At 39.3% G+C, this 14,858-nt stretch overlaps 2 protein-coding genes across 9 annotated transcripts in view; both read right to left on the reverse strand.

Moving 5' to 3' along the window:
* The window catches only part of TG (thyroglobulin), a 144,440-nt gene extending 140,345 nt beyond the window's left edge, over positions 1 to 4,095 (reverse strand). Inside the window, exons 1-5 of the mRNA XM_086878477.1 lie at positions 3,988 to 4,095; positions 2,291 to 2,399; positions 1,322 to 1,419; positions 668 to 871; positions 286 to 445 (exon numbers count right to left, since the gene is read on the reverse strand). Coding sequence (XP_086734603.1) covers positions 286 to 445; positions 668 to 871; positions 1,322 to 1,419; positions 2,291 to 2,399; positions 3,988 to 4,072 — 656 coding nt within the window. The 5' untranslated portion in view covers positions 4,073 to 4,095. The remainder of the gene's footprint in view (positions 1 to 285; positions 446 to 667; positions 872 to 1,321; positions 1,420 to 2,290; positions 2,400 to 3,987) is intronic.
* A 4,615-nt stretch (positions 4,096 to 8,710) lies between these two features.
* The window catches only part of PHF20L1 (PHD finger protein 20 like 1), a 57,050-nt gene continuing 50,902 nt past the window's right edge, over positions 8,711 to 14,858 (reverse strand). For all 8 annotated transcript variants that reach the window (XM_086878543.1, XM_086878512.1, XM_086878533.1 and 5 more), the window contains one exon: positions 8,711 to 14,181. In XM_086878543.1, the coding sequence (XP_086734669.1) occupies positions 14,039 to 14,181 (143 nt within the window). In that variant the 3' untranslated portion in view covers positions 8,711 to 14,038. The remainder of the gene's footprint in view (positions 14,182 to 14,858) is intronic.

Raw genomic sequence — 14,858 nt, forward strand, 5'->3', positions numbered from 1 at the left:
TTTTCCACCTACAGATCACAAAGTGGTCTCCAGTGCTGTGTGAGGACACACCAATTAGACTGCAGGGATGGAATATATTTATTTTTTTAATTTTTTTTTTAATTAGCAGATTTAAACTAGAAGAAAAAAAGTTTTTTCACTTGGCTCATTCTTTAACAAAAAACATAATAATGTGCAGTTACAGGATATGGACTCCATGTAGCAAAAATCACAAAAAAGCAGTCAGATGGTACCTTGAAGGGGTATGCAGGATTACCTTCCTGATTCAGAAGCCTGAGTTCTTACCTGTTGTAACTATGAACAAGATCAAAAACACTCATGTCTGTTGTGTTGACAAACTTGCACTGGACAGGCAGAAACTCCCCGTCTGCTGAGCACTGTGGTGGGCTCTTCTCCCCAAACCCATGCAGGATGCGACGATCTCGGATCTCACAGTTCCCTGGACCTAATGAGGAAGAGAGGTAATGTTTATTTGTGTATTTACATCCCACAAACAGCTGAATGGCCCCCCTGCAGGTTAAAAGGGGGTTACATTTATTACATCAGGCAGGGACACTGAGGTGAATCATCTTGTTTTTATGGAGAGCAGGGAATTGGACTCAATAATCTTATTCACACCAAGCTTTTTAAACCTACAAAACCCATCATTTTATTGAATATTACTTACACTGTGCTGGCTTTCCTCTTTGTCTGGTGCCATAAATCTCCATTCCTTCTGGATCTACACACCAGCACTGCCCCAGCTCCGTGTCACACTGCACCTCGTCAAAAGCTCCTGAATCCAGGCACTGAGGGATGTAGGAGATGCTGCTGCTGTTGATGTATCTGCTCACCAAGATCCTCTGCTTTTGCAGCTGGCAAAAGGACAAGCCTGAAGTACCAGAGAGGGGCACTGTTAGAGGAGGGTTCTTGTTGGGCACTGAATCGTTTATCGAGGCAATATCTGAGTTTTCTCAGAATTGCAAGTTCTAAGTCTGCCACCCAGGTGGCATGAGGACCTTGAGGTTATGAAAGTTGGTAGAGAGAAGCCCACCACAGATGGGGCTGAAGCTCTCCAATTCAAAAGCCATTATATTAAATCAATCTTTCATTCACAATTTGTCTTACTGATACCTTCTTAAATACAGACATCCAGGTGTATGAGGTTTCCATGATAAGCCCCAAAGAAACTCCAGAACTTCCACTTGAAAGACCTAGCAAATTACCACAAACTAGAGTCCACCAAAGTCTGGGGCTAGCCTTTTCTTGATTTCAGCTGTTCAAACACAGATTTAAATGGTTCTTTACTCAATCTAAGCAAAAATAGAAACTTTTTACTCACAAGATATAGGATATCCATTCTGTTTGCTGCCAGGAACCTCAACACCATTCTCATCTACGCACCAACAGGAAAGACCATTCCTACTGCACTGGACTGTCCTGAAGAAGATCACAAGTAACATTTTATTCTGTGTGTGTAGAGTCCTCAGTCAGTACCAGACATAAAACCATAAAGCAAACCACACTACACCAAATACTTTAAAATCACAAATAATGGAACTGGCAAGAGCTGAATTTCTGCTGACTCTGATCAGTGGGTACCCTTAATTCTAGTAATTCTCTGAACTCTTCAGGAACTGCAGATATGTGAATTGAAGTCATTGAGGAAGCAAGCAGGTTGGACAGAACCCTAATTCTCATGATCTGAGATTCACCAAAGACTTTGAGACAGTTTCTAAGACAAATCTAGAATGGTCACAGCTGCTACCAGATGCAAAAAAAATTTGAGAAATTTAGAGAAATTACAATCTGTACTCAGCCTCAGCTTTATCTTGTTAGTTTCTTGCAGCTTTGACATGCTACTTTCTAAATCACTATTCTCTGTGTGCTTTTTAGTTCCCTCACTGCCTTTACAAAGAAACCTGACTGTGCCACTAACGAGGGTGATAAGTTGTCAGTCACTTGGCTGAGTGTGCCAGCTGGCACACACATTCACCCATGAGCACGAGTAGGAAAACAGCAAACTGCACCACTCTGCAAACTGCACCAAGTATTTGACATGCAAATAATGCGGCCAAGATTAGCCTGTTAATCTTAGATTGACCTCTTAACCCAGAGATTAATTCCAATAACAGGGAATTCATTTAGGAAAGGCTGCATCTGCAACATGGCCCAGGGAAGTCCCTTCAAGTCTCCTGCACCTCTCATCCTCCAGTCTACTGATACAGTGGCTCTTCAAGATGAGCTAAAATTTCATTAGCAATGAAAGGTCCCATCATGTGTCTGCACGTGAGTAGCAGGGATGAATTACCTGAACTGGCCATCCTCTGAGCACTGAGGAATGTAGGCTTCTCCTGCTGAAAAAGCCTCTTCCCTCTGGAGTTCACATGGACGCAACGGTTGGGAATCGGTCTGATACTCTGAAAACAGCAAGAAGATAAACACCTAAGGCTGGTGTCAACCACAAACCCATTTTTATCAAACCCTGCTAGTGCCAGGGCTGCAGGGGAACATCCCAGGTTCAGGGGTCCTCTCTGGCTGTTTTCCCATCGCTCCCTGTGTGCGTTTCCATGTGGGACAGCACAGGGAGGTACTGAACAAACCCACTGCTCTGCCAGCTGCAGGAGGAACACATGGTGGAGATGATCATGAACCCCTTTCCCAGGCCTGTGTTTAGTCAGCCTCAGCCCTGTTCTGTACTGGAATGGCTATAACTTTCTGGTACTTGGGGTTCTTCACTTAGTTGTGCCTATGACCACATAAGAGCCCTTTGCATAACCACACACACCATTAAATTTTCTGAGTAATTATCCTTTATTTAAGCTAAGTCACTCACTATTTCACCAAAATGAGAGGTATTTCTTATAAATCTCATGAAAGATTTGAAAATAATGAATTTCTAGTAGTAGTATCAGACTAATTCATATTAGGAGCGGTCTCAATTTTCAATGGGCCAAATGATCAACTACTGAAGCCACCTAGCAAATTTTTAATGCATTCAAAGCAGCATTTGCTGCTGTTTTAGATGTAGAATGTAGGAAGATGAAATTCAATAAGTTCTTTTTTACACAGCAGATTAGTTGATCTGACACTTTCCTCATCCTCAAAATCTGATGAATGTCTTGTTCTTAATACCACAGATTAGTTTATAAAAATACAGCAAACAAACCCACAGGTACAGCAATGTAGTCCAAATGTTTGTTTAAGCCAGTGTTTGGTCTGAGCACGATCACACTCTGTAGTGCAAACACATCATAAGGATTCTGAATGCTTTTCAGCCTGAAATAATTTGCAACTCACAGAACTTCTACAGCTGCAGATGGTTCCTGTGCTTCTAATGCTTCTCAATCAATCACACCTGTTTCTGAGTTTTTACTGTGACACCTTAAGACTACGTGAAAATTTTCATGGGACTGCAAAATATCAGGTGATCTCACCTGTAGACAACATCACATAGGTAAAGCTCCCCATTTTCACCCCAAACATTGGCTCTGGGATGTGCAGAGATCCCTGTGTACAGTGCTAGAGAGGGTCTACCAAGACATCTGAGTTAAATGACTAATTAATTCAGTGATTCAAATCATTGGTTGTGCAGGACTATCAAACTCAGGCCAAAGAACTGGGGGAACCACTCAGACTACCCAAAATCTTTACATTCAAGCCTAAATTAGATGATGGCACCTACAAGTAGAAGATGTGATTGAGGAACTTCACAACCCTGCAGCAGTACCTTTTCTTACCTATGTTCCTTCTCTAGCCCATGAGAATACATTTTTTTTTCCACCCAAAATCCAGGTGTATAAACACAAGTAAGCCTGACCACTTAGAGATCCTTATAGTTTAATATTTAACCAGGAGCCCAGCCTTACTTTGCACAGCACACAATAACCAGCTAAGTTTGCAGTGTGCAGGACTCAAGATCATGATATACTTCATCAGGACAACACACAAGCAGCACAAAGACCAGTCACCCTTGGACAGGCAGATGAAAAGGACAAGTGTACTTACCAAATATATTGGCTGTTGCTATGCTAATAAAGCAACAGAGGGTGCAAAATGGGATGGAGCCCATTTTGCAATGGGAGAGCCCCATCCCCTTCTGTCCGTGAGGCAGCTCTGTGCACCCCACAGAGCCTTTGCTGCCCTTTTATAGCACCCATCATGGGGATGGGTTCACTTCTGTGCTGCTGGCTGGGCACAGAATTGGCTGAGTGACGCACATGATGCTTCTGAGCAAACTGCAAGAGGTCTCTTCAGCTGGAACTGCCCTCCTGGCTCCCCTCAGCCAGCTCTCATCCCTGCTCCAGGGAGCACAACTGAGCCAAGTGGCTGCAGGCACAGTGGGTGGCAGGGGGGCTCAGTTATTCCAATAAGTAAATTGAGCATATTGGCATGACTCTGGGCAGAGCTCTGGCTCTCACCTGCCCTGGCTCTGTACTCCCTAGTGGAACTGCACATTTTTGTATTCCCAGAGAGCTGTGCCTGCTGAAGGACAGACCAGAGTGAGACTTCTGGGTGCTGCATATTAGGAGCGAATATAGCTCATAATGTGGTTATTTAGTAAGAGAAAAACAGGATGGATGCACCTCACTGTCTAAAGTGAATTGAGAATCAGAGTCAATTGTATTCCATCTTTTGCTTTCACTCCCACTTGCACCATGGACTTTAACACAACCAAGTACCTGACAGGCACAGCTTCACTTCATATTCTTCATCCTCCACCTGTAACATCAGTATGACCATGAAGCTTCTTAAGCTTTTTGGTACTAATTACATGTAAGATCCTTAACACGAAACATATTAGAAATATTATTTCCTTGGTTCCAGAATTTCACTTGTTAATTGGCCACCTCTTGTAACTGTGGGTCAGCATTTACTTGCACCAGGAATTATGAGAACTCACTGTCACTTGTACAAAGATAATTGGATAAATACGCCCCAAATAATTACTTAAATAATAACAAGTCATGTTTGAAGCTGGATTTAACCTGATTTCAAGAAAAAGTGAGAGCAGCACTCTTGTTTGTGATTCATGGGTACTAGACAGCCTAGAAACTCTGCAGACACTCTCCCACAGACTAAGAACATGATAGCAGTGATCCAAACATCCTTCTGTGCTGGCTGTAGACCACTGCCATGCCATGGTGTTTGATGGATATGGTAAATATGATCTGCAAGAGCAGCACAAGCTTGCCTTAGCACATTACTAGGCTTTTAAAAATGAGTGGGACTTTATTTGGAATTTGCTTTCAAGCAACTGAACTTGAGCAAAGTCAACCACCTACAGAAAGATCAAGTTGGAAAAAAATTAACACATCCAGCATAGATGCTAGACCAAAAAAAGGCAATCTTTAGAGGCATAAAGATGGCAAATCCTGTAACATCCCTGATCAAGCAGGCACAGAAAGAGACTAAATTTCTGGATTAGCATAGGATTTGTAGGGAAATATCCATGCAGAACAAAAGAATCCAACTGAATAACCAGTAATTAGTTGGCTAATCTAAACTGTGGCTAAATCAGGAAAGAAGTAAAGTTTGACCATAACATGTATTTCTGACCCAAGGATGCTTCAAGGCTCTCAGGTTTGTGTCTGAGCCTTGCAAAATGGGGCAGACCCAGGAGAGCAACAAGAGAGAGCCCAGTGCTGCAGACAGGCTCTGCAGGGGCAGCAGGCTCAGTGTTTGCAGGCACTGTGATGTCTCCAAGCCAATGGAAACATCTCCAGAGCTGGGGGTCTGTGGGTGATACTGATTTAGTCCAATTTTCTAAAGTTACTAGAAAAGTGTCATTCAGGTTCCTTGTACAGCAAATGGGGAGAGGAGTTTATTACTCACTTTCCTTCTTTATTCTTTGCTATAAAAGGCTGATAATGGAGTAATGCAGACAGAAAAGCATGAAGTATCAATGGGCTATTATTATCAGAAAGAAGTACAGACTCACAATGTCTACATATTGCTGATTCCCAAGATGATGTTTATTTCTTTCAGAAACACTCAAAAAAACAACCTATGAACTACTCAAGTTGGGAAGAATAGCCAAGTCTTAAAAGTCTCTTAAAAAACTGAGAAAAGGAATTTTGGCAATTGGCATCACTCAAACCACTTCTAGATGTGCGTCAAACCAAGGTGGACATCTTGGTACATGCACATTCAAGGGGATGCAAGAGCCCGTGGATTAAAAAGGAAAAAAAGTTGTTTACAAAGCAATGTGTGGAATTCACATTCATCAGAGTAAAAGAGGCACTTGGCTACCTATGGCTGGTCAAATACAAAGTAAGAAAACCTTCAGTGAAGGGACAGTGGTATTGACCTCTATTTTTAGCACCTGAGAAAAGATGGAGTAACTTCTTAAATTAGCTCACCAATGAAGAGCAGAAAAGAGGTAGAAAAGGTCCCTGTGGCTAATACAGCCTTGAAACTATGAAGTCTTCAAAATCATTGCGCTAGTGCTGGAAATGAGGGTTTTGTTTTGTTGTACCTACTAGCAAAATCTACTCAATCTATACTACAAATTACAGCTGCTGGGGGAAAGATAAAGGTCAGTAAGATGAGACACTGAAATCACAAACCTCAAAGAAGAAGACATTTATTCATTGTTCCAGTTTTGCATACACTTTCTTAGCAGAAGAGACAGTTTGTGCAACTGCAGCTTTACATATTGAAAGGCCCAGGGATAAATGATTCCTGTATAGAAATACACAGACATCTGTATCCACAGAAAAATTACTCTTACCCAAATAAAATTTGAGCCTGAGAAGTCAACCTAAGTTTAAAAAAAAACAACTGGAAGGAGCTTCCTAGATGAGGCAGCAAATTGGAAGCAAAAAATTTAAGAACTGAAAATATTTTGAAATGATGCTTATGTCAATCAGTTTGTTCATTTCAAACAAGAAATTGTTTTCCTGTGTTAAATAAAGCACCAGTGTTGGACAATCCTGTCATACATTTTAAGAAAGCTACATAAAAAAGGTTAATACCATTACACTTACAGATAGAGAACTAAGGTTTACATTCAGCACATTTCTTTCCAAGACTTTTTGAAGCACTTAACTCTATTGTCTCTGATTAAGACCTCATGTGATGCAAAATCAAAAGTCGACAAGATGACAGCCCCAGATAATACACTTTTCACAGGACTTGTCAAATTTTAAATAATAATTTACCATTTGGAAAAGTGCCTTTGGTGACAGAAGAACCTAAAGAAACCCATGTAAGAATATTTGAATTTGCATTTATCCCTGCAGATATTGACCATTTCTAGGACAAATAAAATGGCCTTTTTTTCTCACTTATTCATCGAAATTAAGTTTCCCTCTATCCAATAGTACCACAGTGATTCCAGGTAGAAAAATAGATATTTTATTCTCACAACACCTGGGATGCAGATTGGTTTGAAACCCCAAGCAGGAGCAAGGTCTGCAGCCACAGTGACACACAGGATTTGCAACTTGAATCGATTCAAAATTTGACAGAAAAAAAAAAGCTGAGGCACCACAAGTCACACAAGGACAGCAACAGGGTGCCAAACTCTTGGAGCTGATGGAACAAAACTGCTTTGGGTCTTTTCAATAATGCAGTATTTAACCTTCTCTGAACTAAAGGCAACGGTGTAGAGCCAGTGGAGTCAGAAAGGAAGTTCAAGGACAAAAAAGCTCCTGCCACACAACAAAGCTGTGAATTCCATAAGCCACCAATGAAAAAGATGGATTAAACCTGAGGAGTCCATCTCTGTCAAGTGACAGATAAAACTAATGGACCTAAAAATTTTGGTAAAGGAACCCTTGGTTTGCCAGAAGTAAAAGACACATTCACAAAAAAGTCAATTTGCGCAGATATTTCATAGTATGTTTGTACAGATCTGACGTCCTATTTCTATTTCTGCTGCAGACAAGACTCTGGGCTGGCCAGACAGTTGGTCTGACTTGGAAAAACCTCTTCTTCAGGAAGTCTGATAATTAAAAAAAATGTTTCAGTGTGTTGCTCCAAGATCTCAATCTGGTCTTGTATCTTATGCTTGAGAGCCTACTTTGAGACTGCCCCTTCAACAACTATTAACGTTTCAGAATTAAATTTTTTAAGTTCATTACATTTACTATCATATTGACTTTTTCTGTGAAATAAACTATTTTTTCTATGTCAGTAACTTACTGAGATTCTGTCTAATTTCATTCATCTGCTACTTATCATTTGTGCTCTTGTCCACAGGATGTCTAAGAGAACTTCCTTAGCATTGTTAGCTTGTTTTCTACCACAGTAGTGTCTTGAACAACTTGTGGATGATATTAAAATAAATTACTAAAAGCAAATTAAAGTTACTTTGTAGTGACATTGTACAAAGGCACATGTCTGCACAAAAGAGGAGATTCCATCACTGTAAATACATTGTTGAAAGACATTAATTGTAAAGAATAAAGTGCATTGCAAAACTCAAACCCTGAAATTATTAAAACACTAAAACAGTTCAGAAACAGAAATATCTTCTAATTACTTTGCCACATACATTAATTTAGTACTGTAAATAATTTACTGATTGTATAATTTGCCCATAGGCTAAAATACAACTGAAGATTACCTCAAGCCTTGCAATGTAGAAAAGTGAGTATCAATGACTGCACACAACCTAAGGACTACAGGCTAAACACACAACTTAGGAAGATTCCCTAATGCTTTAAAACATATGCACTCATTAGCTCACCAGAAGAGAAGTCCATGGAAAGGGAGCCCAGGCACATAACAATCTCAACAGACCTTTATTGTGAGTATTAGAATGCAGTCAACATTATTGCTATTATAAAAAACAAATCACAGAAGGAAGTATTTTGCTTCTCTCATAGAAGATTTAATCATAGTGCAGTGCTGCCTCTCTCAGAGTGTTTAGTGACAATACACTGATGCACGTGGCTACAGCTGAACACAGGAGGCTTGGCCAGTTTTCAGGAAAGGAAGACAGCTGTTTGAAGCAAACAGCAATTGAACTAGCTTTAGTTATCCAGCCCACAGAGTAAGGGAAGGGAATTTCTGTCCTGAATGATTTTTCATGCTAGTTCATTTTCTCCATGTGGTCTCCAATTTTTCATTTGGATTGTTCAGACTGGTGCAGAATGGCTGCCAAATGCACAATCTGCACTCGATGCAGTGTATTTTCACCATTGTTACATGCTCTGTATTTGTTTTCCATATACAAACATATACACATAGTGTATAATATTTATTGCTAAAGACAGACCCCCACACCCAGTGCCCAGGACATAACAAATTATAATAGAAACCATTACTGAAGCATTTCAAACAGCCTCTGCAAAAACCTCACCTAAAGCCATATGCAATCAGTAAAAGAGAAAAAAAATTGTGAGCTAAAAAAATGTGAGAATAGCAATGGGTATTTCAAAAGTGATTAAGCCTCTGACCTTAATAAGCACTCCAAAATTAAGGTGCATATACTGAAACATCTTTAAGCAATAGAGCAAAAACCTGCAGTTCCAGTGTTCTAAACAATCCTGCTTACAAATGCATGGCATCATTGCACACACCCCCTTCACACACACACCAGCACCTCCACAGAGCTACTAATAGGGCAAGGCACAGCCTGACAGCTCTTTGGCTGTGAAGCCCCTGCCTGCAGAGTCCTGCCCATTCTCCACTTGTTGATTTTTACACCAAGCTCCAGTTCAGTTCAGGATCTGTTTTGTGCCTTTTGAAGTTCCAGTGAAGAAAAATTATTACAGCTTCCCTTTAAATGCAAAAGAAAAATAGTGTGGTTTACAACATCAAATACTTTTATAATTTTACTGTAATGTGTGAATGACTCCTTTGCATCCCAAGCCTCAGTTTGGTAAGCAGTGCTGGAGCCCAACGGTGCCAGAGGGGTTTTGCTGTAACATTAATTCAGGTCTAGTTAAGTTAGAAGCCAGATGGGAGTAGAGGAAGATCACCAATTGCATAAGACAGAAGAGGCTTACTTAAGAAAGGCATCAAAAACACCTGGAGATTTTGATTATGATGCACACACTCCAACTGTACACAAGTCCCAGAATGCTCTGGAGGCTGTGGACAGAAGAGTCAAAGAGGCCTTTCCCCATGACTGCTTCCCACAGCAGCCAGGAGGAACTGGGTATGAGAACAGAGGAGTTACACCCTCCAGGTACCTCATAAGCCAGAGTGCAGAAAGCTGAAGAATGAAAGGAGAAACAGATGCAAACTGCAAAATGAACAGATGAGCACATGTAGAAGCTCAGAGACAAAATTAAGAAAGACAAGTGGCTGTCAGCCATACAAGATTACTGCATCCATGGAAGAACAGTTTCAATTCTTTGCTACCCAGCAAATACAGGACATCTATCAGAAAATTGCAACCCATCTTCTTTGTCTGTTTGAAAGAAAACAACAGGCTTCTACCACCGTAAACCACTCCACAGCTGAACAAAGATCTATGCATGTAAGGCCAGAGTACATAAAATATGGGCACTATTCGACCTACAGCTACCCAAGAAAAGGGTTGACAGGAAGCATCTTCCAACCCATTCCCTGCAACATGACCTGAATATGTCCATTTTGTAACCAGAACGTGGCAGCCCTATCGTATCACACCAGGCCACAGCACCAACACTACATTTCATTTATGACTGAAGTACTGCTGCCCTGCCTTCACTGCAACTGAAACACAGAACTCCTGATGTAGATGCCTTCGGTATGGTCACAAGTAGGAGCAGGCTTTGAAATTAAATCACCCTGATACCTCCATTAAAAAAACAAACAAACAAACCCCCAACTAAACCTCAGACAAAAAGCTGGGCATTCAAAGGCTCCAATGCAATTTAAATTGCCATTTAGCTCTGTGAAATCACAAGAGACTTCTGTAAAATGGCATTTCCCTTTTGTTTATTACTCTTTAGAACTCATTGAACTATTCATTGAAAGAATGCTGCAAATTTAAACATTTTGCCTTTCTGTACACACGTATCAAACAGTCTTTACATTGCCTTTTACTATTTTTTCCTCAGAGAGGGTCTGTTCTCTCCATCAAACAATGCAGCCACAATTCACACCCAAATAAATGATGTTGCAAATAGACTGACTGTACATCCCTGGCTTATTTAGAGAGGAAGCAGGAAGACAGATGGAAATTATGCCTACAGGAATAAGATTCTCTCAATAAGGCCAGCTAGGAGGAAATTCTGGTAAGAGCCAGATCACACTGGGGTTGACTGGCACACGAGCAAAGCAATCAAGTCTAGGTTACATTCTGTGCAAAACACTTAGCATTTTTATGGCACTTGACTCGTGTTTAAAAGAAAAACCTCAAAAGCATTCCAAACCTTTGAAAACTTGAGACACTGGGGTCAAAAACTGACGTCCACATATTACAGACCAGCACCATGACTTGAGAAAGCAAACTCAGATAAGTTTGTGAAACATTCAAGCAGTACACGATGTATCATACATAGCATGGTCCGTACGGACACCGAGATTGTATTTCTTAGAAGATATGAATGCTTGCAGGAATTTTTATAATACATGACTACACAATGAACATAAAAAAAATACTGAACAGATTGTTTTTGTAAGCACAGTCCATCCTGAACAAGGCAGGATCTTGAAGGGTAAAATTACATATTCATGTAAATTAAGAGGCCATTATACATACAAATAGAAGACACATTAAAGCTGCAAGGGCAACTTCAACTTTGACCTTAGGATTTCCTTATCAGGATACCATTCCTCCATCTCTGTAGTAAGAATAAAACCTCTGTCCTCCCCACTAACTTTCCAAGTCCACCTTCACCTTCAGTAACATTTACAATTATATTACATCACACACATGCACACACATTGCATAATATTGCTACAGTGTATGCTGTATAAATTCTGTAAATACACTCCACTTTGTTTCAAAGTAATTAATCTGGATTTATACTTCTCTTATACAGTACACACAGTACCACATTCAAGGATATGCAGCAAGTGAATAGTCTATAAAAACATCTCACATATCCAAAAGCAAGTAGGTCACTCAACTATTCATGTTTGAAGCAGTTATTTAAGCATCAACTATATAACACAGAGTATTTATTAACAGTTGCTATAAGATGTCAACATCTCCACAGCTCTAATGTTCTTTCTGCATTATGGAGTTGACAACCATTCCATAATTCCATGTTATAACACAGCTCTGTGATGTGATACATCACAAGCTTGATGCGGGAAGACTTTAAACAGCAACTGCTCTGTAAGAGGGAAATTTTGCTTTGGCCATCAGGAGTGATAACTCACTTCAGGTATGACAGACAGGGAGGAAAGGTCAGGATAGGTTTAATTTAGCAATGAACCAGCCACGCTGCTTTCTTTCTCAATAATGGTTTTATCATGAAAGTTCAATGCACTGGTTGCAAAGTCTTTCCCAGATAATCCATCTTTGGCACATTTTTCAGTTGTATGCATCCTTAAAAGGCATTCCAAGATTTTTTGATGGTCTGTACATAATAACAATCACTTCTTTTTTTACATTTGTATGTAGATCAGGAAGAAAAGTGGAAAATGTAGAGTATGCAGAATAGTTTTAATAAACAGTTTTACATACAGTACCTTACATATAGAACAGTGTGTTTGCAAATTTAAATAATTTTTGAATGTACAGTGGCTTGTACTCATATCAAAAGGTAAATTCAAGTTTACTGTCTATCGGTTCTAAAATGCATTTATACAGATAACTAGAACTGATAAACAGACATGAGGCATAAAATGTTCAAGTATCTTAATGTCCTCAGTTAAATAGCCTCCTTTTAACAGTCATATTTTACAAATTTCAAAACCTGTACATACATTATTTTCAATTTTAGAAACTGCTTGTTAAAAGGTAATACGAACCACCAGTTCTTGTAGTCTATGGTAATAAAACTAGACATGTGTAGATAGAAATGTGTATGGTATGTATATATGTACATGTAGCTATACACATATACATACACACACAGACACGGATGTAGCACTGGGTACAGCGGCAACTTATCAGCACAGGGAAAGTCCTGGGCTCAAAATCCAGCAACAGCTAACAGAGCAAGTAGGTTGCCTTTGGTTTCATGACATTTCATTCACTGAAGCTGAAAAATTTTATAAAAACAACTTGGATAAGGTATCTTGTGATTTTTTTCTCTAATGGTATTTAGAACTTCCACAGTCACAGACAGTTTTACTGCTCTTGTCGTTCCCCATCCCCAGTGAGGATGGTGACATTTTCAGAGGGCCGACATCAGAACAGAGCTACCCAGGACAAAAATTGTACCTTGATTCCTGAACACTGCTATAGAACATAAAAAAATATAAACTAGATGCAATTTTGGATGGACTGCTGGCACCGAGTAGGACTTTGGAAAAAACCTTCACCTAAGTCATAATCAAACTCTCATCCCAGTGATTTTAATATTATTTGGCACATCTGATCACTATTTTCCACTTCTGTTTTAAAGGAGCCTAGGGGTGCTGTTCTAGGGATTTCTATTTAAAAAAATATTTTAAAAGGGAGACCATGACAAGTAATTTTTTTCAAAAATCAAAGCTAGTATGTTTGATTTCCTGAACATTCATATGAGAAAGGAATAATCTAAAAACCTTCCTTGTAAAGAAGATACAGCTCTCTCTGTATCTTTCACCAGCAAGATAAGAGGATTGTATTTTTAGTCAGCTGAATTGTGCTAATTTAGAAACATTTGCCAAGGGTTCCAAAATAGTAGCATTGCTCTTCAAAGAGTTTTTGTTTTTTTTGTTTATTGAATTTTCTTGTATCTGGGGATTTACTTGTTTAACATGTTAAAATCCTGAGAAATTTACTTTTCTCAGTATATTATATATAATTTTGAAGCCTGGACACTGAATATTCATATTTTCAATAAAACAGATTCCTGACTCTAAACTTCCTCTCTTCTTTCTAAAGCTTCAGGCTATTAATGTAATCAGCGAAGAACCATATAAATGCTCAGCTTTTTGCTGTCTTCCTGTCAGTCTTGTGGCTAATAAGAAAATTCACTGTAAAGAACCTATTTTTACTTCTTTATTCTTCCTTTTGTCATACAGAGCAAAGTGTTGCTATTTGCTGTACTTTTCCCATGTCAATTAAGAGCTGTTTGATACGTCGCTTGAGCTGAGGCAATCTTGCCAGAGGATCTGGTGGTTCCAGTTCTCCAGTGAAATCAAGCCAGCTTTCTAAAACTACAGAAGGAAAAAGAAGTTGATTAGAGTAAGTCTTTGAGAAACAGTTTCCATAAATATTAAACTGTTCTTTCTTACTTTGTCTTTCATAAAAAGGGAAAATACACTGAGCCTTATTCAATAGAAGAAATTTCATTAGGGAAACACCAACTAATTCTGTATTTCTCTTGAACAATCCGATCTTCTGATTTGACTGTAGCTCTAAAAAGGTATCTGGGTGTAAATTTTACCCTTGGCTCACAATTTACCCTCTACATACAAAAAAGAAACTTCAATTCATGGTCTACTCTGACAGTTTTGGAACAGAAAATGCAACCCTTAGACACAAGGCTTGCTTCTGCCACTTTAACAGGCTCCTGTGGACAAGGTCCAGATTATAGAATGGTTTTCCAATCTTTAACAAATGTTTTCAAGGAGTTTCTCTGCTTGTAGAAACAGAGAAGGGAAAAGGTCAACCCTGTTAGTTTAGAAACACTGCCTAGGAAAAGCAGGGATACTGGAAGTAAAACTGCAAATAGAAATAAGACAACTTTGTTAAAAGATTAATTAAGGACTCCTATGATTCGACTACAAGCTCCCTTAATTACTAGTTAATATGACTGGCAAGTCATAGACACTTATATGTTACAATATTTTTGTACAATATAATTTCATTCAAGATTTCTCATGAAGACTGA

This window comes from Cyanistes caeruleus, chromosome 1, assembly GCF_971803275.1.
Source record: "Cyanistes caeruleus chromosome 1, bCyaCae1.hap1.1, whole genome shotgun sequence".
Lineage (NCBI taxonomy): Eukaryota > Metazoa > Chordata > Aves > Passeriformes > Paridae > Cyanistes > Cyanistes caeruleus.